The sequence below is a fragment of the Podarcis gaigeae genome (genome assembly GCF_964106915.1).
Source record: "Podarcis gaigeae genome assembly, chromosome: 8".
NCBI lineage: Eukaryota > Metazoa > Chordata > Lepidosauria > Squamata > Lacertidae > Podarcis > Podarcis gaigeae.
This window is the reverse complement of record NC_139684.1, coordinates 9745232-9768479: the sequence shown is the minus strand read 5'-3', so window position 1 is coordinate 9768479 and position 23248 is coordinate 9745232. Positions and strand designations below refer to the sequence as shown.

Here is a 23248-nt window from a genome sequence, read left to right as displayed (position 1 = left end):
CCAGCAGGTAGGCTGCCATTTCCCATTGTGGTTTTGTTCCATGCAGGAAAGAGAGAAAAGAGATTCTGTTAGAAAGGGTACTAAATCTCATGAACGTTAGCCCCTCTAGTTGCCCCCAAAATAATCCCTGCTGTTGGTGAATAAAGAATTAAAAAAGGAGGAGGCGTTTTCTAATAAAGAAATGGAAGAAAGTTGCTGGTAGGAGTTGCCTGCCCTCCACGCAAGAGGACGGCAGAGAGTCCTGCAAGGAACTGGACCCTGGGCGGACACCAGCGACTGGTGGAGCTCCATAAAGCCTGCCTGTCCTGGGGGCAGGACCCCCAAGAAAGGGGAAACAACAAAGGTAAGATTGTCGCTCTGGGGATGGCACTTAGGGGGTGGGACCAGATTGTGGTGTTAACATGACTGTTTTAACAGGGATGGGGTTTTAACTTGTGTGGGTGCTGTTTGATTTGCAGGGTGGGGTTGTTTCAAATGGTTGTTAAATGTGATATGTTGATTGAGATTGTGTGTTTGTGGGCTGGAGTGTTGTTTCAGGGCTTTTGTATTGTTTATTCGCGTGCATATGTTTTTTATTATTTTAATTTTTATTACGTTCTGATATTTTTATAATGAATTTTGTGCAGGGATTATTTGCATTATGTATTTTGTGCTTCGTATACTGTAACTTGGTGTTGTGAACCACCCTGAGATTCAAAATCAATCAATAAAATCAAGAATCAAAAACAACATGAACAAGAAACACAACAACAACAACAAAAAGGTTTCCTACCGCTGTGTACGGAGGGTCGTGAGGGCAGCACCACTCCTCTTGGTTGATCCTGATGGCGTTGATGCTCCTGGCGCTGGTCCAGACTGGATCCCGCGGAGAGCAGAAGATGGTATCTCTGCAGCACAACTCTGATGTTACGTTGCCTTGGCCTGGCGCTACTGCGGATGTTCTGTCAGGAGGAGAAAGGAGCTCCTTGAGAAACGTCACCTCTAAACAGCCCACCAGATTTCCCAATAGCCCACCAGATGCCTCACTCACCTGGCATGCAGCTCAGGAAATCCTGCGGGTAAGGATTTAAGGCTGTGTGGAGATAAACTTTCGAACCAAAGCATGTTTTAAGAAGAGCGTGGAATGTATAAGAGCTTTGGAATGAAGCAGGTAAAAATGCCGTCGCCATATTGGGAAGTTCTGTTGGAGGTCTTGAGTCTGGGAGGAGAAAGAGAGAAATAGAGCTGTTTATATATTGTGGGTGAAACTCCTCAGAGGGACTTAAGAGCGACAGTTTTACGAGATCAATGATGAAAAGAGCGATGTTATCTATGAAGGTGATGATATATGGAAACCATCTCGATTTGAGGATTGGAAGAACGGAAAATTCACACAGGATTATTATTGGTGTTTATTGGCTTAAGGAGACTATCAGAAGAGATCATAAAGAAAAAAGAGAAAATATATGAACAAGATGTGATGTGGAAACAGCAAGGTAAGACTGGATAGAATTACGAACTCTGTTTGGACTGATTTGGATTCATTTGGACATTAACGCAGTAGCAAGAAGATGATCAGAATCCCCCTTCGGATCTTGAAATATGGGTCCCCCCAACAAAATTTAAAATTCGGCTTTGTAATTTGGAATTTATGTGATGTGATTTAATTTGATTTGATTGGCCGGTTAATAAAAATTATTTTAAAAGAAAAGAAAAAAGGAAGTCCTGTGGGTAAGGTTCCCTGTGAACACAGCAGAGCAACCTCCTCACCAGCTCCGGTGGAATTGAGGACCTTCTGAGCTCTGATGATGAGTGTTTGGTTCCATGACGTTTGTGCCAGCGTCTCTGCAAAGGAAAGCCAAAAGGTTAGTTTGGGTCTTGCTCATCCCACCCCATGCTGGGATGCATTCTTCCAGTCTTACCTTCGTTGCGCCGCAGGATGGGCAGAAGATGGCAGAGGGCCTCTGCTGCCCACTGCCTGTTCTCTGGGTCTGGATCCAACGCACAAAGACAGGAAATCGCCACCAGTTGGCCAAGGGAGGATGCAGAAAGCCCTACCGATGGCTGAGAAGAAACCCAGAGAAGGGACTGACAAGAGAAGCAACCCATCACCATTTTTCCTATAACATTTTTATTAAATCTTCCAAACATTCCAAAACATTTAGCATCCTATACAGAAAAAAACGCGGGTGGTGCTGTGGGTAAAACCTCAGCGCCTAGGACTTGCCGATCGCATGGTCGGCGGTTCGAATCCCCGCGGCGGGGTGCGCTCCCGTCGTTCGGTCCCAGCACCTGCCAACCTAGCAGTTCGAAAACACCTCCGGGTGCAAGTAGATAAATGGGACCGCTTACCAGCGGGAAGGTAAACAGCGTTCCGTGTGCTGCGCTGGCTCGCCAGATGCAGCTTGTCACGCTGGCCACGTGACCCGGAAGTGTCTGCGGACAGCGCTGGCTCCCGAGAGTGAGATGAGCACACAACCCTAGAGTCTGGCAAGACTGGCCCGTACGGGCAGGAGTGCCTTTACCTTTACCTTTACAGAAAAAAAACCATTTCTTTTCGACTTCCCACCCTTCTTTTCCTGATGTTCGTTTTTTACTTCTTTTCTCAGCTGTTTTACTCACTGGGGTTCGTTCTGCTATGGCCCAGCTCTGTTCTCAAAATTGGATAAGTGCTGGGATGCCTGATTGTCCCTTGGGCACCTTGCAGGGTGGGCCTAGAAGCAGCAGCCTGAAGGCCTTGACAGCCCTGCATGATTGCAATTCTTCCCTTCAGAAACTCACAGATTCCTGGATCTTCTGCAGGAGAGCGGAAAGATCTCGGAGCGCCTTCCTTCAGACCATCATCTTCCCACTCTACATCGTTGCGCCGACATCCGTAAGTCTGGTCTTCAGCTGGTCCCTGCTATCGCTTTCAGGAGGAACATCAGCCGCATCTGGAGAACATGTGGTTGGGATGCTGAGGGGAGAGAGGAGTAGCACTTTTGTCAAAAGTTTTTATTGCCTCCCATCCTTCAAAGACCCCAAGCACCAACACCATAGAAATGGACCGGGGGGCTTTGAAAGCAATTGATTATGGGGGCGGGGGAGTTAGCACAGGATTACCTTGGAGGAAGATCCTCCCCATCTTCCAGGCTGATTTCCGATATTTGATCCTCGCCGAAATCAATTCCCTGTCCGTGAGAAAAGAGAAACAGGAACGTCCAAATGTGAGGAGTGGCTCAGACCCATTCATGTTTTTGTATTGATCAGGAAAGCGTAGGCAAGGTAGGTTGGGAAACAAACTGAAAATCTCTGTCCTCCATTTCCTTAGAGACCTTATTCATCCATTCATTCCTTTAGAGCATTTGTACCCCTCTCTTAAGCCAAAAAGGCTCCAAGAGAGCCTTCCATGAAATCAAATGCAAGAAGCTCCCTAATCGCAGACTTCTATTGTAATGAACAATCTGACCAACAGAAATGCAACACACAAGGAAAGGAGGCAAGGAGGGCAGAGGAAAAGACAATTCACAAGCTCAGGCCCCAGGGTCTAGAATGCTGTTCTCATCTCTCCCACTGAGGAAGCCTGATGAAATGGTTGCCGCCAGATGCCAGTTGGGGGAGAGGAGACCTGAGGGAGATGGCCTGTCTCAGCAGAGCCCATGGCGCTGTTTCTCATCCGTCCTTCCTCCAGGAGCAGAGCTCCGCTAGGGCTCCTGTCTCTCCCTCGCCTGCACCTGGGAGCAGCCCTTTCCTGTGATGGACTCTGTGGACAGGTGGGCAGCAGGGCTCCCTGCCTCAGCTCTGCAGAAAAACCAGCTCCACCCGGTACCCCCTTCCCCTCCACTGGTCTGGCCACTCACGCTCTCTTTTCTTCTTCTGTTTTCCCCTTTCCCTTCCAAGCTATAGTACAAAGATAACACCCAGCATGTAGAAATAGAAATGAAGCCTCTCCCAGATTCACATGTACATAAATCAGAAGGAATCCTCTGTTTAAAATAATATTCAATCGACTGCAACATAGAACACTAAAATTTCCTTTTCGGCATTCCTTCTCCCCTTCCAAAAAACTGGGCAAAGCTCAACCCTTTCTTTGACTTTGGATAGCTCTTTGCCAAACTTGGTGATACCATTAATCTAGGTTCTAGAGTTAAGTCGAGGGACGCGGGTGGTCCTGTGGGCCTAGGACTTGCCGATCATAAGGTCGGCGGTTTGAATCCCCGTGACGGGGTGAGCTCCTGTTGCTCGGTCCCTGCTGCTGCCAACCTAGCACTTCGAAAGCACATCAAAGTGCAAGTAGATAAATAGGTACTGCTCCAGCGGGAAGGTAAACGGCGTTTCCGTGTGCTGCTCTGGTTCGCCAAAAGCAGCTTAGTCATGCTGGCCACATGACCCGGAAGCTGTTTGTGGACAAACGCTGGCTCCCTCAGCCAATAAAGCGAGATGAGCGCCACAACCCCAGAGTCGGTCACGACTGGACCTAATGGTCAGGGGTCCCTTTACTTTTACCTAGAGTTAAGTCCCCTGGCCATGGCAACCTCCACTTACCTCCAGGAGTCTTTGGGACGCCATCTTCTAATGTAGTGACTGAGCGAAGGTCACCGCAGGCCACCTCTGCAAACCTCGAGATGCTGAGGATGCAGGAAGCTCAGTTCAAACCGTCACAAGTTCCACTGTAGGCAACAGCCCTTGAGAACATGGAATTCCCGGCCTCAGTGCCAAGGTTCTAGGAGAGTCCGTGTGGCCTAGTGGTTAGAACAATGTTACTGCCATGCAACTCAAGGCTGAAATGTATATATCCTTTGAAATGTACAGTTTAATCTTTTATCTCTTATTTTTATCCTGCTTTGCAGACTCTTGTTGTCTCCTAGAGCAGCTGACATGGATTTAAAAGAAGGTGAGACAAGTCCTGTCCTCAGGTTTGGAAAGTCCAAAGACAAGAAACCGAATGGAAGGGATGTGGAGGAAGAAGGCAGAGGAAAAGCCCCTTTCCCAAGGCCCAAGGAGAGGCCCGAGATGTCTCTAGGCAAGTTCTGTCCTGCTGGGGCCAAGCTGCCCTTCCCCACCCACAGCTCTTCTTGGACAGAGACGCAGCAACTGACCTTGTAGGCCTTCATGCCCAACTCCAAGGGGGCTGTGGGGCTCAAGCCCCTCTCAGATTCCCCTGGGGGGGCTGAACTGGGCCCCACAGGCAGCAGCAGGCAGTGCCTGGCAAATGCGCAGGCTCACTTGAGGGGCTCACTTGCAACTGCCTTGTGCTACCCTAGGTTCCAGGATGGGCTGGGTGGGTGTTTATGGAGAATTGGTAGTCATAATGGTACAGTGGTATCTCAGGTTACATACGCTTCAGGTTACATATGCTTCAGGTTACAGACTCCACTAACCCAGAAATAGTGCTTCAGGTTAAGAACTTTGCTTCAGGATAAGAACAGAAATCGTGCTCCGGCGGTGCGGCGGCAGCGGGAGGACCCATTAGCTAAAGTGGTGCCTCAGGTTAAGAACGGTTTCAGGTTAAGAACGCACCTCCGGAACGGATTAAGTACTTAACTCGAGGTACCACTGTAACTTGGTTCTCAGACTTAATCTGTTCTGGAAGTCCGTTCCCAAACCTAAGCGTTTCCAAACCAAGGTGCGCTTTCCCATAGAAAGTAATACAAAATGGATTAATCTGTTCTAGACTTTTAAAAACAACCCCTAAAAAAAGCAATTTCACATGAATTTTACTATCTAATGAGCCCATTGATCGATAAAATGAAAGCAATAAACATTATACTGCAGTCACACAGATTCCCCTGGGGGGCTTAAATGGGCCCCACAGGCAGCAGGCAGTGCCTGGCAAATGGCCCCCACCCAGTGGCGTAGCGTGGGGGGTGCAGGGGGGGGCGGCCGCACCGGGCGCAACATCTGGGGGTTAGGGTTAGGGGGCGCAAATCCACGGGTTAGGGGGCGCAAATCCACGGGTTAGGGGGCACAAATTACTTGCCTTGCCCTGGGTGCTGACAACCCACGCTACGCCACTGCCCCCACCTGCTGAATTTCTGCCTGCCAGAATAATCATAAATGTGGAAACCAGTCCAAAATAGAAGGAAGGAAGGAAGGAAGGAAGGAAGGAAGGAAGGAAGGAAGGAAGGAAGGGAAGAGAAGAGATAACAAGAAATCATGCAAATGCACAGGCTCACTTGAGGGGCTCAAATACAACCACCTTATCCTACAGGTTCCAGGATGCGGTGGGTGGGTGGGTGGGTGGGTGTTTATGGAGAATTGGTAGCCTGGCTCCAAGGGCGACACCCACCTAGGGCAGGATTGGCCGCTTTGAAACTAGGCGGCCAATCCCAATGCAGGCTTCCGAAGCCTGTCCTGCCTTGTGATGCGGACTCAGCTGAGAGCAGGAGACCCCAAGGAGCAGACAGAACCCCTGACACTCCCCCTTTCCTGGGAGCAACCGACCGCAAAGCCTCTGCGTTGCCCCACAGACAAGGGCCAAGGTCGGAAGGCGGCTGGACTGGCCCAGTCAAGGGCTTCCCTGATAGGAAATAGAAATACGGCCTCCAACTTTGCTTGCAAGGAAAGGCTGGGCCTTCGGTTGCCCCCTTTGGCAGACCCTCCAAGTGTCCCTATTTTCCAGGGGTGTCTCTGATTTAGCAAAAGCATCCCGGTTTCTGATTGGATCCTGGATTGTCTCACTTTTCCTTAGAGTGTCCCTCTCATTGGAAAAATGGCCTGGAGGGTATGGAGTTATCTGTTCCCCGATCCGTAAGAAGGCAATCCTTTATAGGGAAGTTGTTGTTGTTATTTGTTGTTGTTGTTTGTTTGTTTAATTTTTAGTGTTTTATTATGATTTTTTATATGTTGGAAGCTGCCTAGAGTGTCTGGGGAAACCCAGTAAGATGTTTGGAGCTTAAACAGTAAAATCATCATTATGCAATGGGACACCTCTCTTTTTATCGGAGAAATGTTGGAGGGTATTCTGTGGTTAGGTAATATAAGGCCCTTATATTGGTGGGGGTGTGGGGGAATTGAGGGGGGGACTAAAAATTACTTTACCCAGTGCAGAAATGGCTTCAAAGCAATCCATTACAATGATGAAATAGAAGTGATCTGTAAGTGCAAACATTCCAAAAAGATTGAAAGAAAATGCTCCCCACCTGCTGAATTTCTGTCTGCCAGAAGGATGGTAAATTTAGAAACCAGTCCAAGATGGAAGGAAGGAAGGAAGGAAGGAAGGGAGGGAGGGAGGGAGGGAGGGGAAAGAGATAACAAGAAATTCTGCTTCTCTTCCTCATGGAGTTTTGCCTCCAACATCCTAAGGGGCATAACCCTTCATCCCCCTGAGAGCTCCAATATAGGAAGGTTATGGTTGTAGCTGTCAACGTTCCCTTTTTTTGGCGGGAAATTCCCTTATTCCAGCGCCGTTTCCCGCTGCTTCCCACTTCTATCCCGGATTGTTAGATATCCATAGACTGTCCCCGGGATAGGTGAGGCTGCTGATCCCTTATTTTCAAGGCTGCTGGTCCCTTATTTTCAAATCTGAAAGTTGACAGCTATGGTTATGGTGCTTTAATGCCCAGGGAATGGCAGGTGGTGGTGATGATTTCTTAAATTTGTATGCCACCCTTCATGCAGGCTGTTAAGTTGTGGGTGAACATATCAGACGACACAGCGATTCTTCCAACAGCTCTTGTTTATTTACAGGCCAGGACAGAACTGAACTGAAGGGTTCAGTCAGCCTGCTTATATAGAGCTCCAGTAGAATGTTACTGTAACAACTTTCTAAAACTATCCAATCACTGAACGTCACTTCCGATCTCTTATTTGCATAACTATCTACAGTATCCCCCTGCTGGCCCAGGGCGAGAACTTCAGTACATAACATGGGCCATTTCAACAACAGAACCCTCAAGGGAAGAAGGCCTCCTTTTCAGCCTCCATTCTAGAGGTGGAAAGGAGCCCAGATACCCCTTAGACCCCCAACAAGAGGCCAAGGGAGAGGGAGCTTTGCAAGCAGAGGGTGCTGCTCCAGGAAAGGTCTGGCTGCTTCTCTGGGAGCCATTGGCAGCAGCTCCACCCACCCAGAAGAGATTGCTGGTGGATGAGCTCTATTGGCTAGCCTGGAGCGTCAATCAGCCAGCTAGGGAGGGCGGACTCCTCTTGCAAGGTGCCTAGCCAGGTAGGCTGCGCAAGACAAGCAGGTTAGGGTGAGGGAAGAACTCTGACATTTTATTTCTTATGCCTTCAAGAACGTGACCAACGGCATTCCAATGGGAGCAGGGGACTCTGTGCCCCCAGAAGGGAACCAGACCGTCTTTGGAAGGCCAGGTGGCCACCCCAGCTGGGGCTTTGCTCCTGGATGAGGCCCTTCTGGCTCCCAGGACTGTCCTGACGGTTCAGCCAGGTCTTGGACAGCCCCTGATTCCCAAGGAGGACCTCCAGGCTCCCTGGCCCTCCTGGCCTTCTTCTGGGAGAAGCTGGTTCTCCATCCTCAGCCACCTGGGCCTTGGCACCTCAGCTGGAGTCACCCAGGACGTGGCAGAGTCTCCCTGCATCTCTGCACAACTTCTTCCTGGGGCGTAGACTCTCCCAGTGTCCCTCTTTTGCAGAGACTGTCCAGGATTTACAGAAGCCATCTGGGTTCCTGATTTGACCCCAGAATGTCCCACTTTTCCTTAGGACGTCCCTATTTCCATCAGAGAAATGTTGGAGGGTATGGAATTCTGTGACCCCTGAGCCAAGGAGCGAAGTAACTATGCACCCTTTAGAAGCAATCTGATGGCAGCAGCCCTGTATAGGAAGTCCTTAATGTTTTATTATGTTGTTATGTATGTTGAAAGCAGCCCAGAGTGGCTGGGCGGAGAATGATAATAATAATAATAATAATAATAATAATAATAATAATAATAATAATAATAGGACATCCGTATTTCCAACAGAGAAATGTTGGAGGGTATGCAATCAGTTGAGATGGAAATACACAAGGGAGAGTAGTGTTTGTGTGTGAGGAGGAGGCGAAAGAGGCATGAAGGCAAATTTGGGCCCTTTCTTGGAGCACTGGCCCAACTTGGTGGTGTGCAAATGTGAAGTCCTATGTTATAGAAAAAGCCTGCTCCTTTCCAACTATGAGGTATGCAAGAGCCCGTATAGAGTCCTTAAGTGGGTTCCCCATCGGTAGGAGCAAATAACAGAGGCCAGCCAGAGAATATTGAGAAGGAAAGCAGCTAGTAAGCCTGATCTTTATTCAACTGTTGCAACACTCACCACATGCAAGAGGAGGAACCCAGAACAATGGTGTGCAAACCCTTATATGGACTTTTGAAATTGCCCACCCTGTAGCTCAAGACCACCCCCCAAAACATCATACATACATCACAGAAGGGGGCGGGTCCACAGCAGAAATTCATCACAGAAGGTGGTCTACAGCAGAAATCCTGTTGGACAGGATATTTGTTAATGGTAACTGACTGCTTTACCTGGGCAGCCTGCCCATTCTTTTGTGATGGTAAATACCTTAATTCCCGAATTCAGGTCACAGGCTCGCACTATTCATACACAAATACGCCCTTAAGACAGGTAAGCAAAAGACAATGGAGAGGCGAATTTCCCCTTTCCTTCCTCCTTGCACAGAAATGTTTGAGGTCAATTTGGGAGAGTCCAAATGGTTTGGGAGAGTCCAAATGGCTTCTGGATTGCTCCCCTCTACTTTTGTATGTGTTTGCCATGTACATTTATGAACATTTCTTTTATATTTGGGACCTTGGAATTCTTATAACAGAACCTTCTGGACTCTGGATTAATAACATCTTAGGAATCTTCCAGAACAGCTGATTCTATTGCTGGGAAGGACTCAGTGACCCCGGTCTATTTTAGGAGAGAGGGTGGTATGGGGTTGGGGGCAGGTGAGATGGAGCTGCTTGGCAGTGGGTGTGTTGTATGCAGAAAGCGTACGCTTCAATTCCCATGACCCACCTCCTTTCAGTTACTAGTTTCTTGGGGTTGGGGCTTGTAAGCATAATCACGGAGTGGGCAGTGGGGTCCGGAGGGAGCACACTCCCCACCAGCAGGCCGCCACAGTCTGCCTGCATGCGTGACCCTGGGGGTGCAGGGCACATCCCCCCCCCCTGGACAAGCCACTGCTGTCTGAACATCGTTCCCTTTGTCTGACCTTTTGCGGTCTCAGCAGTCTGTGGTGTCCTGTCTGTAACCTTTGTCCTTGAGACCTTTTGTCTCCTTCGTCATACACGGTGCAAGGGGGAAATGACGCTGTGGAAACAGGTGCCAAAATAACTTTGTACCACCCCACGATCTCGGAACCGAAGATGTGTAAAGGTCACTGCCCAACATGTATTTGCCTTGTTTGCATATTTGTCTCAATAAAAGGAGGCTCCACAGGGCTAGCCAGCAGCTTGCATGCAGCTCATCTGTGCGCAGCTCACCTGATGATCAACCCCCAGTCTTGTGCCTTGACTTCAGGGGCTAATTCCATGATGGGTCAGAGAAAAATGAGCGGAGGCAGGAACCAGTCAAAGCAAGGCAGATCTTAATTTTACTGTTGAGACAGAGTTTATCACCTTACATGTTGCATAGAGGTGAGGAGCCAAGACAAGTGTGTGTAACAACTTTTAAAGACTTGAGAAATTGCTAATAATAATAATAATAATAATAATAATAATAATAATAATAATAATTTATTCTTAATACCCCACCCATCTGGCTGGGTTTCCCTTAGCCCAGAGGTTTTTGACTTTTTTGAGTCCACGGCTCCCTTGACTAACTACATTCTTTCTGTGAGGCTCAGGAGCCCAGCTATGTCACCCCTTGCCAGCAGAGCTGGCAGCCTCTCGTTCTTTTTCTGACTCCTTCCCTTGTGGAGTGTCCCCTCTTCTCCTCTCGCCTCTCCTTCGGAGTCCTCTGGACAGCCGCAGCTGCCGCCCCTTCCCTGAAGAGAGGTGCCCCCTCATGTTTATAGCTTTGGAAGGATTTGTAAGTGAAAAGAACTATTGGAAAAGGTTTCTCCTTCAACGGCAGAGTAAATGTCTGGGGTCATTAAGAGGGTCAAGATGACTTCAGGATTTCTCTGTGAACTCAAAGAAAGTGTCTCTTTTTTCAGGGAATAGGATTGGTTTTTCTCTAGGGTGTGTGTCTGCTATGTGTGCACCTTCAGATTTGTGTAACACTCATGCCAACTTTGGTTGCCCAGTGCCTGCAAGCCCCCTACTGTGACATCATAGAATGCTTGCAGTTGGTTTTTTTTAACCATGCCAGCAACTGCTCACCAGGAGCAGAACTGAGCAGCTTCTGTGAGTGAAGTGAAGAGCTGTTTCTCAGAAGGGGAAACCCTGGGAGAGACTAGGGTTCAAATACCTCCTTATTCAGCTGTGTAGCTCACTGGGTGACCTGGGGCCAGGTTGTGGGGATTAAATGAGAAGGCGAGAACTATGTATGTCATCTTGAGCTCCTTGGAGTAAAAGATGGGATATCAATTCAGAAGGTGGTGGACTCTCCTTCTTTGGAGGTTTTTTATACACAGAGGTTGGGTGGCCATTTGCAAGGGGTTCTTGAATTGGATTCCTGTTTTGTATGCAATTGGACTTGATGCACCTTGGGGTTCTTTCCAAATCTACAATTCTATGATTTTGTTTTATTGATTAGACTGGAAACCCCTTTGGGACTACTCTGAGATGCCAAGTTGGATACAAGCGCCGTAAATTAGAAAAGAGAGAGACACGGCGTCCTGTGAACGACCCCAGGCAGCTGGCAGAAGGCACACATCTCCACTGAACCAAACTGTCTTATGTGAGGATATCCACCCCAGGGAAGATCCACCTGCATGGAATCTCGATTGGATAAATGATCTCCTAAAAGCAGGTGAGCAAATCTCCCCATGGGGAATCCGGTTGGTTTGGCCCCTTTGGCTGATTTGGACTCGCCTGTAGCCTAGTAAAAGATCCCTCAGCATGTGGGAGTGGACAGGGAAGACATTAATCCTAAGCACCTGAATTAAGAAGGCAACCCAAAGCGACATTGCTGAATTACTTTCCTGTTGTCCCTTGGTGGCGGGTCATAAATCATGCTGCTGAGTTTATAGAGACTTTATATATCCTATATAAAAGGGGGGGTGGAATCCCAAACACTGACGACAGATTAATAATAGCCTGTTGGGGAGATAAAAATAGCAGAGGGTTTTCATTCCCACAGTTAGCATCAAATTGGAACTCAGCTCACTTTTGGAAGATGTAAAGACCCCCTGACCATTAGTTCCAGTTGTGACCGACTCTGGGGTTGCGGCGCTCATCTCACTCTATAGGCCATGGGAGCCGGCGTTTGTCCACAGACAGCTTCCGGGTCATGTGGCCAGCATGACTAAGCCGCTTCTGGAGAACCAGAGCAGCGCACGGAAACGCCGTTTACCTTCCCGCCGGAACGGTACCTATTTATCTACTTGCACTTTGATGTGCTTTCAAACTGCTAGGTTGGCAGGAGCTAGGACCAAGAAACGGGAGCTCACCCCGTTGCGGGGATTCGAACCGCCGACCTTATGATCTGCAAGTCCTAGGCTCTGTGGTTTCTGTACCAGAAAGCTGAGGATTTAACTTGGTGGATTTAGATGCAATTGTTGTGTCTGGCTTGTTAAGGTGCATTCTTTGTTTAATTGGGGGGGGGGGAGAGGAATCAATAAAAAATAATCTTTTAAAAATAAAATTAAAAAATCTCTGAGCTCATACCCTTCCACTTTGGGACAGTAAATGCCAGCCAGGCAATGCAGTCTCCTTTCCCCTACAGTTCATATTGTACACACACCCCTCTCTCTCTAAACAAAGGCTACAAGATGCAAACCTGATTCACGATAGGAGCTGCAGCTCTGAGGTTGGTTGCTGCTGAAACAACATTAGTGTTGTCCTCATATTTACGGGACCGCCTCTCCTGGTATGCCCCGCAGAGGACCTTAAGGTCCGTGAATAGCCATAGTTTAGAGGTCCCGGGCCCTAAGGAAGTCAGAGTATCCTCCACCAGGGCCAGGGCCTTTTTAGTGATGGCTCCAACCTGGTGGAATGCCCTGTCCTATGAGACCAGGGCCCTCCAGGATTTAACCTCCTTCATCCGGGCCTGTAAGACAGAGCTATTCCGCCTGGCCTCTAATTTGAATTCAGCCTGACGTTTTATTCATAGCTGTCAACTTTCAGATTTGAAAATAAGGGATCAGCAGCCTCACCTGTCCCGGGGACAGTCTACGGGATATCTAACAATCCGGGATAGCGGCGGGAAGCAGCGGGAAACAGCGCTGGAATAAGGGAATTTCCCGCAAAAAAAGGGAAGGTTGACAGCTATGCTTTTATTTCCCTTCTCTTCCCTCCCCCTCCCCTTTTATGAAGATTACCCGCTCTGAGACCCCACAACTAATTCTCCCCTGGCCGCCTCACTGGTCCAAGTAGGACTAATTCAGCCAGCCAGCCCTGGTGATTATCTAATGCTTATTAGATGGATTTCCCCTAAATTGATTTCTGAACTTTGAATTTTATTGTTATTCATGTTTTTATACTGTATTTTATGCTGCTTTTAAAATTAAAGTGTTTTAAATTTGTTGTTAGCTGCCCTGAGCCTAGTTTTTTGTTGTTGTTGTTTTAAAAAAAAATTATTAATTTTCCAGAAAAGTTTTTTAAACAAACAAACAAATAAACAAACATAAATCTCAACTGTATTTAAACCCAACTTAATAACATTGTTACATGACTTCCTCGTATCCCCCTGTTTAAATTTCATTGTATATCATTTTAACAGTTTTCCAAACCCTGAGCCCAGTTTTTGAACCGGGAAGGGCGAGCTATAAATAAAAAAAATGTTGTTGTTGTTGTTGTTGTTATTATTGCTCTGCATGGAGCTGTACAGGGTGCTGCTGAATCCTGAATACCTTGCCTGACATTCATACAGACTTTGCCCCGGCTTGCTCTTTTTGCCCAACCCAGAGCTCTTAGCTCAGGTCAGAACCCCTGAACTGCTATAGCCAGAACACATCAAAACGTCAACATCAAGGGCAAAAGTTGCGTGAGGGGAAATCCCTGGAGGATCCTTGAGTAAAGCTTGAAGCTCTAGCTGCCCTTACCTGGAAGGAAGCACAACTGAAATCAAAGGTGTGGACTTCCAAGTTTAGAGCTGAGTTTCACAAGTCCTTCCTCTGCCTAAGGTATTTTGCAATTTCAAGGATCACAGTGGGCAAGTCCAGGTGGCACATAGCATATGCCTTTCCTGGGTGCTGCTGTCAGCTCCTGGGGCCTTGGGCTCCAGAGAGAATGCAATTTATATCCGCCCATCGTGTTTCTAATTTCTGGGATTTAAACTGCAGGGCCATGAGCTGTATTAAAGACACGGCTGATCCATCGCCAGTAAATCAAAAAAGAAAAGGGGGAATAAAACCAACCTCCAAGAGGTGCTTTGGAATAAATGATTTCCCCATGTCACGAGGGGAGATTCACTTGCCTGCCACATTTTAATGCACTTCCAGATCGAGATAGATAAGGTGAACTTGCTGCATTAAAAAGTTAAGAATGAGCACCTCCTGGCTGGCTTTAAAGTTCAAGCATGGTGCAGATCATAAATCGAACGGAATGGCAGCCTCCTGCTAAATGCCAGGCTGACGGAATGCAAATATATGCCTTTTCTCACTCACCATTAGGCTCAGGAAGCAGAAGAGCTGCTCCAGGGAAGCTCATGTTGTTGTTTAGTGGTTTAGTCGTGTCTGGCTCTTCGTGACCCCATGAACCAGAGCACGCCAGGCACTTCTGTCTTCCACTGCCTCCCGCAGTTTGGTCAAACTCATGCTAGTAGCTTCAAGAACACTGTCTTTTCCGGGGAGTCTTCTCTTCTCATGAGGTGGCCAAAGTATTGGAGCCTCAGCTTCAGGATCTGTCCTTCCAGTGAGCACTTAGGGCTGATTTCCTTCAGAATGGAGAGGGTTGATCTTCTTGCAGTCCATGGGACTCTTAAGAGCCTCCTCCAGCACCATAATTCAAAAGCATCAATTCTTCGGCGATCAGCCTTCTTTATGGTCCAGCTCTCATACTGGTATAGGTCATCTTTTAACAGCTGGTAGTTTGTGGATCAGTTTATGACATTTATATCTCGCCTTTCTTCCAAAGAGCTCAATAAAAGGTAAAGGGACCCCTGACCATCAGGTCCAGTCGTGGCCGACTCTGGGGTTACGGCGCTCATCTTGCTTTATTGGCCGAGGGAGCCGGCGTACAACTTCCAGGTCATGTGGCCAGCATGACTAAGCCGCTTCTCGCGAACCAGAGCAGCACACGGAAACGCCGTTTACCTTCCTGCCAGAGCGGTACCTATTTATCTACTGCTAGGTTGGCAGGAGGACGCAGGTGGCGCTGTGGGTTAAAGCCTCAGCGCCTAGGACTTGCCGATCGAAAGGTCGGCGGTTCGAATCCCTGCGGCGGGGTGCGCTCCCGCTGCTCGGTCCCAGCGCCTGCCAACCTAGCAGTTCGAAAGCACCTCCGGGTGCAAGTAGATAAATAGGAACCGCTTACCAGCGGGAAGGTAAACGGCGTTTCCGTGTGTGGCTCTGGCTCGCCAGAGCAGCGATGTCACGCTGGCCACGTGACCCGGAAGTGTCTCCGGACAGCGCTGGCCCCTGGCCTCTTAAGTGAGATGGGCGCACAACCCCAGAGTCTGTCAAGACTGGCCCGTATGGGCAGGGGTACCTTTACCTTTACCTTTTAGGTTGGCAGGAGCAGGGACCGAGCAACGGGAGCTCACCCCATCGCGGGGATTCGAACCGCCGACCTTCTGATCGGCAAGATCTGGGCTCTGTGGTTTAACCCACAGCGCCACCCGCATCCCTAAGGAGCTCAATACGACATGCATATTTCTCCTGCTCCCTATATTCTCCTCAAAACAACCTGTGAGGCTGGTTAGGCTGAGAGGGGGGCACTAGCCCAAAGTCACTCAGTGAGTCTCAGGGCTGAGGAGGGATTTGAAAACTGCTCTCCCAGGTGAGAGTCCAGCACTCTAATCACTAGGCCACACAATGTCTTCCAGAACCTTGGCACTGTGGCCATGAATTCCATGTTCTCAAGGGCTGTTGCCTACAATGGAACTTGTGACCGTTTGAACTGAGCTTCCTGCATCCTCAGCATCTCGAGGTTTGCAGAGGTGGCTTGTAGTGACCTTCGCTCAATCACTACATTAGAAGATGGCAACCCAAAGACTCCTGGAGGTAAGTGGAGGTTGCCATGGCCAGGGGACTTAACTCTAGAACCTAGATTAATGGTACAGTGATACCTTGGGTTAAGTATTTAATTCATTCCGGAGGTCAGTACTTAACCTGAAACTGTTCTTAACCTGAAGCACCACTTTAGCTAATGGGGCCTCCTGCTGCTGCCGCACTGGCGGAGCCCGATTTCTATTCTTATCCTGAAGCAAAGTTCTTAACCTGAAGCACTATTTCTGGGTTAGCGGAGTCTGTAACCTGAAGCGTATGTAACCCGAGGTACCACTGTATTACCAAGTTTGGCAAAGAGAAGAAGAAAAGAGCGTGAGTGGCCGGCCCAGTGGAGGGGGAAGGGGTGTCGGATGGTTCTGGTTTTTCTGCAGAGCTTTGGCAGGGAGCCCTGCTGCCCACCTGTCCACAGAGTCCATCACAGGAAAGGACTGCTCCAAGGTGCAGGCAAGGGAGAGACAGGAGGCCTGACAGAGCTCTGCTCCTGGAGGAAGGACGGATGAGAAACAGCGCCATGGGCTCTGCTGAGACAGGCCAGCTCCCTCAGATCTACTCTCCCCCAACTGGCATCTGGCGGCAACCATTTCATCAGGCTGCCTCAGTGGGAGAGATGAGAACAGCATTCTAGACCCTGGGTCCTGAGCTTGTGAATTGTCTTATCCTCTGCCCTCCTTGTCCCCTTTCCTTGTGTGTTGCATTTCTGTTTGTCAGATTGTTTACTGCAACAGATGTCTGCGAGTAAGGAATGTGTCTTGTTTTTTATTTCGTTTTTTATTTCGTGTAAGCCTCTCTGGTAGCCTTTTTCACTGAGGGGAGGGGTACAATTGCTCTAAATGAATAAACAAATGAATAAATAAATAAATAGGGTCTCTGATGACATTCAGGACAGAAATTTTTAGTTTGTTTCCATTTTAATGCAAACCTACTTCATCTGGGCTTTCCTGATCCAAACAAAAACATGAATTGGCTTTGAAATGCTCACTGGTCCCCATTTTGCAAAGATGTTCTCCCTCCCAGTCCCCGTCCTCAAATCAATAATAATAATAATAATAATAATAATAATAATATCTACATAGTAGTATATTTTGAAATCTGCTTTCAAAAATGTGACATGCCTGCCTGGGGGTCTGATCCATCCCCCACATTCTGACATTCCTGGTTTTTTTTTTTTTTTGGTTTTATTTTCTCATGGACTCGGAATTGATTTCAACAAAGACGAAACCTCCGAAATCATCCTAGAAGAAGTGGAGCGGGTGGAGGATCGGTGGCTTTTTTGAGGTGTGTGATTGGCAGCGGTGTTCAGGTGGGTGAGCGGTCGTCGGCAACCCTCCCCAAAAGCTTAAGAACCATCTCCCCCCATTTACTAAAAAATAGGGTCGTCTTATACACGGGGGCATGTTATGTACGAAAAATACGGTATCTTGGAAAGAAACTGCCGAGGTGAAGAAAGTGGGAGGGTGAGGACTAAGTTTATGCTTTTCTCTTTCAACAAGGGATTTACCCACCCCCTCCCAGAACAAGGAGAAATACAGAATTTGAAATAAGGAACACAGGTTGGAGGAGATGAAGGTGACAGCATTTTCGAAAACAAGAGAGACTGAATTGACGGCTATCATCGTGGCAATGAAGAGTCAGAAGAAGTTGGTCCGTGGAAAGGCACTATGAGATGTTTCTGAACTCCTGCAAAAGATTCAGGAATATGTGAGTTACTGAAGGGAAGCACTGCAACCATGCAGGTATGTACGTCAAAAGCCTTCAGGCTGCCCCTTTTAGGCCCACCCTACAAGGTGCCCATGGGACCATCAGGATGTTAGGATATTTCCGTTCCACCTTAAAAAGGGAGCAGGTTGTTGTGTCACAGCCTGTGTACCTCCGGCTCACAGGAAGTTTCATTTTTGTATATAGCTGTTGTTTCTCTCTGTGTCTCGACACGCAGGCAGGCAGTCATGTTTTTCTTTGTTCTGACCAAGCTAAATAAAGTTGTAAATAATGCTCTCCTGAGTGCATCTTTTGTTGTGCGAACTCTGCAAAAGGGCGTGCACCAGTCATTGGAATGTGGACAGCTTGTGTCGCTAATTGACTGATACTGTTCTACAGGAGGTTGATGGATCGTCCGGAATCGACGTGGAAGCATGATGGCCTTTGTCTCCCTGGCAGTATCCCAACACTGGCATCTGAACACATTAGCGATCTAGAGAACAGAGTTGGGCCGTAGTACAGCTGATCCTAGCAGGCTTTGCACTTGGCATGGATCAGGTGATTGGTGCAGATGGCAAGCCTTGCAGGAATTGGATGCATTCTGGGATGCCTCTAGCTCCAAGGAGGCTGTAGCTAGTGGTACCAAAAGCCGGCCAGCCCAAGACCACGCAATGGAGGGTCAACTGGCTTCACCTGGACTGCAGGTGGTCCTGCTTGAGTTCTTTCAAGGATAGGAGGCAATGGAAGCTGCTGGGAACTTCCAGGGAATTGAGGGATCAGCCATTTCCATCCTGACACAAGCAGCCCTGTTTCAGTTCTACTATTCAATGGGCCATGACTACTGTAAATAAGCATCCCCTCAGCATCCCAACCACACAGTCTATGGATGCGGCTGATGTTGCTCCCGAAGGCTTCAGCAAGGACCAGTCGAAGGCCAAACTGACAGCTGACATTGTGGCAATGAAGAGTCGGAAGAAGCTGATCCAAAGACAGGGGTGCCAAAATTTTTCCGACCTCCTGCAGAAGATTCAGGAATATGTGAGTTACTGATCGGAAGCATTGTAACCATGCATATCAAAAGCCCGCCAGCCCCAGAGCACTGAGTGGAGGGTTTACCAGCTTCAGCCCAGCTGCAGGATTCAGATCCTTGTTTTGGGACAGAGGCCAGTGAGGAGCTGCTCTCCTGGGCATCCCAGCATGGGGTGAGGTGAGCAAGACCTGAACTAACCCTTGGGCTTTCCTTTGCTTGACTACTGTAATTCGCTCTACACGGGGCTGCCCTTGAAGCTGTCCCAGAAACTTCAGCAGGTGCAGAATGCTGCAGCCAGGCTCCTCACGGGGTCTCTGCCATGGGAGCATATTCACCCAGTGCTTTTCCAGCTGCACTGGCTCCTGGTGGAGTACAGGGTCAGATTGAAGGTGCTGGTTTTGACCTTTAAAGCCCTTCATGGGCTAGGACCCTCGTACCTACATGACCGCCTCTCCCAGTATGCCCCACAGAGGACCTTAAGGTCCATAAATAGCAACACCTTAGAGGTCCTGGGCACTAAGGAAGTCAGATTAGCCTCAACCAGAGCCAGGGCCTTCTCAACACTGGCTCCGGCCTGGTGGAACGCTCTGCCTCATGAGACCAGGGCCCTGCAGGATCTGATTTCTTTCCGCAGGGCCTGTAAGACAGAGTTGTTCCGCCTGGCCTTTGGCTTGGAGCCAGTTTGATTCCCTCCCTCTCTTTCTTTTTTCCTTTCTCCTCCTGTGATGAGGCTGCATTTTAATGTTTTAATGTTTTAATGTTGTATTTTAATCTTGTTTTTAAGTTTTATTCATTCAACTTGTTTTTATTATTGCTTGTTAGCCACCCTGAGCCCGGCCTTGGCTGGGGAAGATGGGGTATAAATAAAATTTATTTTTATTTTTATTTTTATTTTTGCAGAGACACTGGCATGAACGTCAAGGAACCAAACACTTATCACCAGAGCTGAGAAGGTCCTCAGATAAACCGGAGGACCGGTTCCTGAATTGTTCGTGAATAATTGTTACTCTCTTGCCAGGGTAAGTCGCTGTCTCTCAAGCCACATGTTCTGGGTTCCGCAGAGGCAGCACCTGGGCTTTCTGCTCCCCAGCCCTGCCCTGTGGGCATCTCTGACCTTCCTCTCTTGCTTCAGGTCTTTGGCGCCTTTCTCCCTGCAGAGCAGCTCTTGGAGGCCATGTGCTTCCTGGCCAGAGACCTGGTTGTCGAGAGCAGCTTCAACCCCTTGGACATCTCCCACCTGCTGCAAGAGTTCATCAAGCAGTTTAGTGGGAAAGCAGTGGAGGTAAGGTGTCTGCAAAGGTAGGAGAGTAGAAGATTCTCTACTTTGGAGTAGGGGAGGCCACCTCATGCCATTGGGTGGCCAGGACACATGTGAGTTGAGAGGGCCCTGGCAACATCAGGACAAGAACCGCAGCCAAGGGTTCTGAGAAACATGGATTCAGGGATGGGGAATCCTCCTTCTTCTGGGAGCAGACTGGCAAGCTTCTTCTCTTGGCCCACAATGGATAGGGGAACTGGCGCCCTGGAGCTGCTTGGGTCCAATACTCCCAAGGACCCTGTGTGGTACCTTGGAAGGAAGAGGCTGTGGTGGAACAGGTCAAGGGTCCCTCTTTCAATGAGGGATGGAGGGATCCGCCTGCAGACAGCCCCGCTTCCTTGTACTCTCCAAGCAACCCTCTCCTTTTCTCTGTTAGGTGGAGGAGCTGCTGGAGGCCTTCTACAAGATCACCCAGGGGCCTACAGTGGAGGGCAGAAACATGGCTGTCTTCGCTTTGTCCATCTTGTCACACCACCGCCTGGAGAAAGTGGTTGAATACCTCCTCAAGTTTCCCTTCGGGTATGGAGCCTTCCAGGTTCTACTGGGCTAAGGGACTAAAGACTAGGACTAGCCACCAGAGAAACAGTTTCTATCCAAATGTGATTTTGGTTTTAAACGCAGTGTAAGGAGTCTATGTGGGAGTATATTGTATTTAAAAATGGGGTATCAGAGTTTGTAGGGGGCTAACCATCTTGGGATAGCTGGGATAGCAGACTTGTTGGTTTTTTGAATATCTTATGTAGATTTTTCAATTTCGTTGTTCTGTATGGGACAGTGACAATTAAAATTATAATATTATCATATTGTATAGTATCGTTGGCAAGTTGCAGGGCTTGCTCAGAACGCCCTTGCTGTCATTTTCTCTCTGTAGCATGGCAGCAAACAGAAGACTTGAATCTGACCATTGCTCTTGTTTTTGCATTCATAGAGACTGCCAGAGAGTATGGAAGGAGGTTTTGGCATCGGCCGACCCAGAACAACTGATCCATCTCACGGCCGAGCAGCTTTACCAATGCCTCTTGGTGGAATCTGCCACCCAAGTGGTAAGGACCAACCACCTGCTTTCTGGCTTCCTTCTTCCCAGGGTAATATCTAGGGGATTCCTGTATTCTGCAGAAAAGCAGGGAAAGTGACTTTCACCTCTCTCTCTTCCAGCAACATCTCACCAGCCTGTTGCACGCCATCCTCAGAATGGAGGACTACAAGGCAGCTCTGCGCCAGAACTTCCCACAGCTGCTGATCGCTCTCCTGGGGATGGTTGCCGACTTCTACTACAACCAGGAATTCCTCGGGTGAAAAGTGTGTTGCAAAGGGACCAATGGATTCCTTTTCCCTTCAACCTCTGGGTGTTTCCAGTCCAGCTTGGTTTTCCAAGGGAGGCTCTCCTTCAGGCGGCTGCTAGGGAGCAAAGATCCTTAATCCAGGACTGTTCTACACTTCTCACTCAAAATACAACATCTCCTTCTAATACCAGTGTCACAGGATTGTTAGAATATATGGCTTATTCAAATAGAATTATCAGAATCAAACGTAAGCACTGGCACATTCTGTGGAGCATGCCTGGTTGTGATGATTTACTCTTAATTGACCTTAGGGGGACCATATCTATCAAGGACATGTTGGTTCACACTGATATGGCTCTTACTTGGTCCATCAGCAATTTTGGCCCCACTGGCCATTACACATGTAGTAGATGTTCATCCTGCCCATTTTCACTACAGATCAAAGAGATCTATGATGATAAGTCTAATTTTAGATTTTCCACGCGTCAATTCAGTACTTGTCAAATTAAAGATGTGGTTTACCTTATTCAATGTCCATGTAATTTATTATATATAGGTTCCACCACACGAGAAGTCGGGGTTTGCATTGGGGAACATCGGTCCCACATACAAAATGCCATTATGGAGGCACCTTTGGTCGAACATTTTATTTCCCATAAACATTCGGAAACAGGTTTACTATTTATAATAATAATAATAATTTATTATTTATACCCCGCCCATCTGGCTGAGTTTCCCCAGCCACTCTGGGCGGCTCCCAATCAGTGTTAAAAACAGTACAGCATTACATATTAAAAACTTCCCTAAACAGGGCTGCCTTAAGATGTCTTCTGAACGTCAGGTAATTCTTTATCTCTTTGACATCTGATGTCAGTATTTACAGTATTAAGGGTAAATCAAAAGAAATCCAGGATTAGGCAAGATTTTGAATGGCGGCTACTTCAATAAGAAACTCATTTTATTTTTCTGTTTAAATCAGTTCATCTGGGGGGGGCACTAAATTCTGAACTTTGTTTCATTTTAAAATTGCTGCCTGCATCATTTGTTATATGTTTAAACCATTCTTTTTTAAATTCTTTTTATTAATTATTTCAGCATCACATTTTATCAAAAAAAGTATCATCCTTAAATTCCCCCATGTTTTTTCCCTCCCTCTCCCCAAAAACATAACCCCCCCTCTCCCCCCCCCCCCAATTCCCTCAGCTCCTCCCTCTGGTTTATCAACCTATGTTATTTTCTGCATGTCACAAATCTGTACAGATCCTTAATTTATCTATCTGAGTGTTATCAATAAAAAGTTTGTGAATGTTTCTTCAAAGCCTGCCAAGGAGTCCAGTTCATTTTGTTGTTTCTTTAAATACTTTGTAAAGGGTTCCCATTCATCTTTAAAATCACAGTTATCCTTGTCATGTAGTTTGTGTGTCAATTTTGCCAATTCTGCGTAGTCCATCGATTTCTCTTGTCATAGTTCTTTAGTTAGGATTTCCTCATTCTTCCAGCCTTGTGCTATTAAGACTCTTGCTGCCGTTGTCGCATGTTGTTGTTTAGTCGTTTAGTCATGTCCGACTCTTCGTGACCCCATGGACCAGAGAACGCCAGGCACCTCTGTCCTCCACTGCCTCCCGCAGTTTGGTCAAACTCATGCTGGTAACCTCGAAAACACTATCCAACCATCTCGTCCTCTGTCGTCCCCTTCTCCTTGTGCCCTCCATTTTTCCCAACATCAGGGTCTTCTCCAGGGAGTCTTC

General features: G+C 47.9%; 1 protein-coding gene and 2 long non-coding RNA genes across 6 annotated transcripts; 2 read left to right on the top strand and 1 right to left on the bottom strand.

The window, feature by feature from the left end:
- Positions 1–1702: 1702 nt before the first annotated feature.
- LOC310849744 lies at positions 1703–19702 on the bottom strand. Of its 2 annotated transcripts, XR_014567044.1 has the most exons (5): positions 6135–6238; positions 4465–4700; positions 3082–4099; positions 2761–2935; positions 1703–2043 (listed from the first exon to the last, which is right to left on the bottom strand). It is a non-coding gene; the product is annotated as an uncharacterized lncRNA (long non-coding RNA). The 2 variants fall into 2 exon arrangements; XR_014567043.1 differs by lacking the exons at positions 4465–4700; positions 6135–6238 and adding an exon at positions 19141–19702 and having other exon boundaries at positions 3082–3312.
- Positions 10604–17972, top strand: LOC310849747. Of its 3 annotated transcripts, XR_014567049.1 has the most exons (4): positions 10604–11814; positions 15991–16168; positions 17387–17478; positions 17687–17972. It is a non-coding gene; the product is annotated as an uncharacterized lncRNA (long non-coding RNA). The 3 variants fall into 3 exon arrangements; XR_014567050.1 differs by lacking the exon at positions 10604–11814 and having other exon boundaries at positions 15676–16168; positions 17387–17474; XR_014567051.1 differs by lacking the exon at positions 10604–11814 and having other exon boundaries at positions 15676–16168.
- A 96-nt stretch (positions 19703–19798) lies between the features above and the next one.
- Positions 19799–22188, top strand: LOC310850183 (uncharacterized protein). The gene is made up of 5 exons (XM_083751307.1): positions 19799–19918; positions 20032–20181; positions 20594–20736; positions 21146–21260; positions 21373–22188. The coding sequence occupies exons 2-5, from the start codon at positions 20074–20076 to the stop codon at positions 21511–21513; spliced, it is 507 nt and encodes a 168-aa protein (XP_083607433.1). The 5' UTR covers positions 19799–19918; positions 20032–20073; the 3' UTR covers positions 21514–22188.
- Positions 22189–23248: the final 1060 nt, after the last annotated feature.

Coding starts and splice junctions, on each gene's coding strand:
- LOC310850183 (XM_083751307.1), top strand. CDS start 20,074: ATGTGCTTCCTGGCCAGAGACCTGGTTGTCGAGAGCAGCTTCAACCCC. Junction 20,182..20,593: donor TTAGTGGGAAAGCAGTGGAG/GTAAGGTGTCTG, acceptor TTTCTCTGTTAG/GTGGAGGAGCTGCTGGAGGC. Junction 21,261..21,372: donor TGGAATCTGCCACCCAAGTG/GTAAGGACCAAC, acceptor TCTCTCTTCCAG/CAACATCTCACCAGCCTGTT.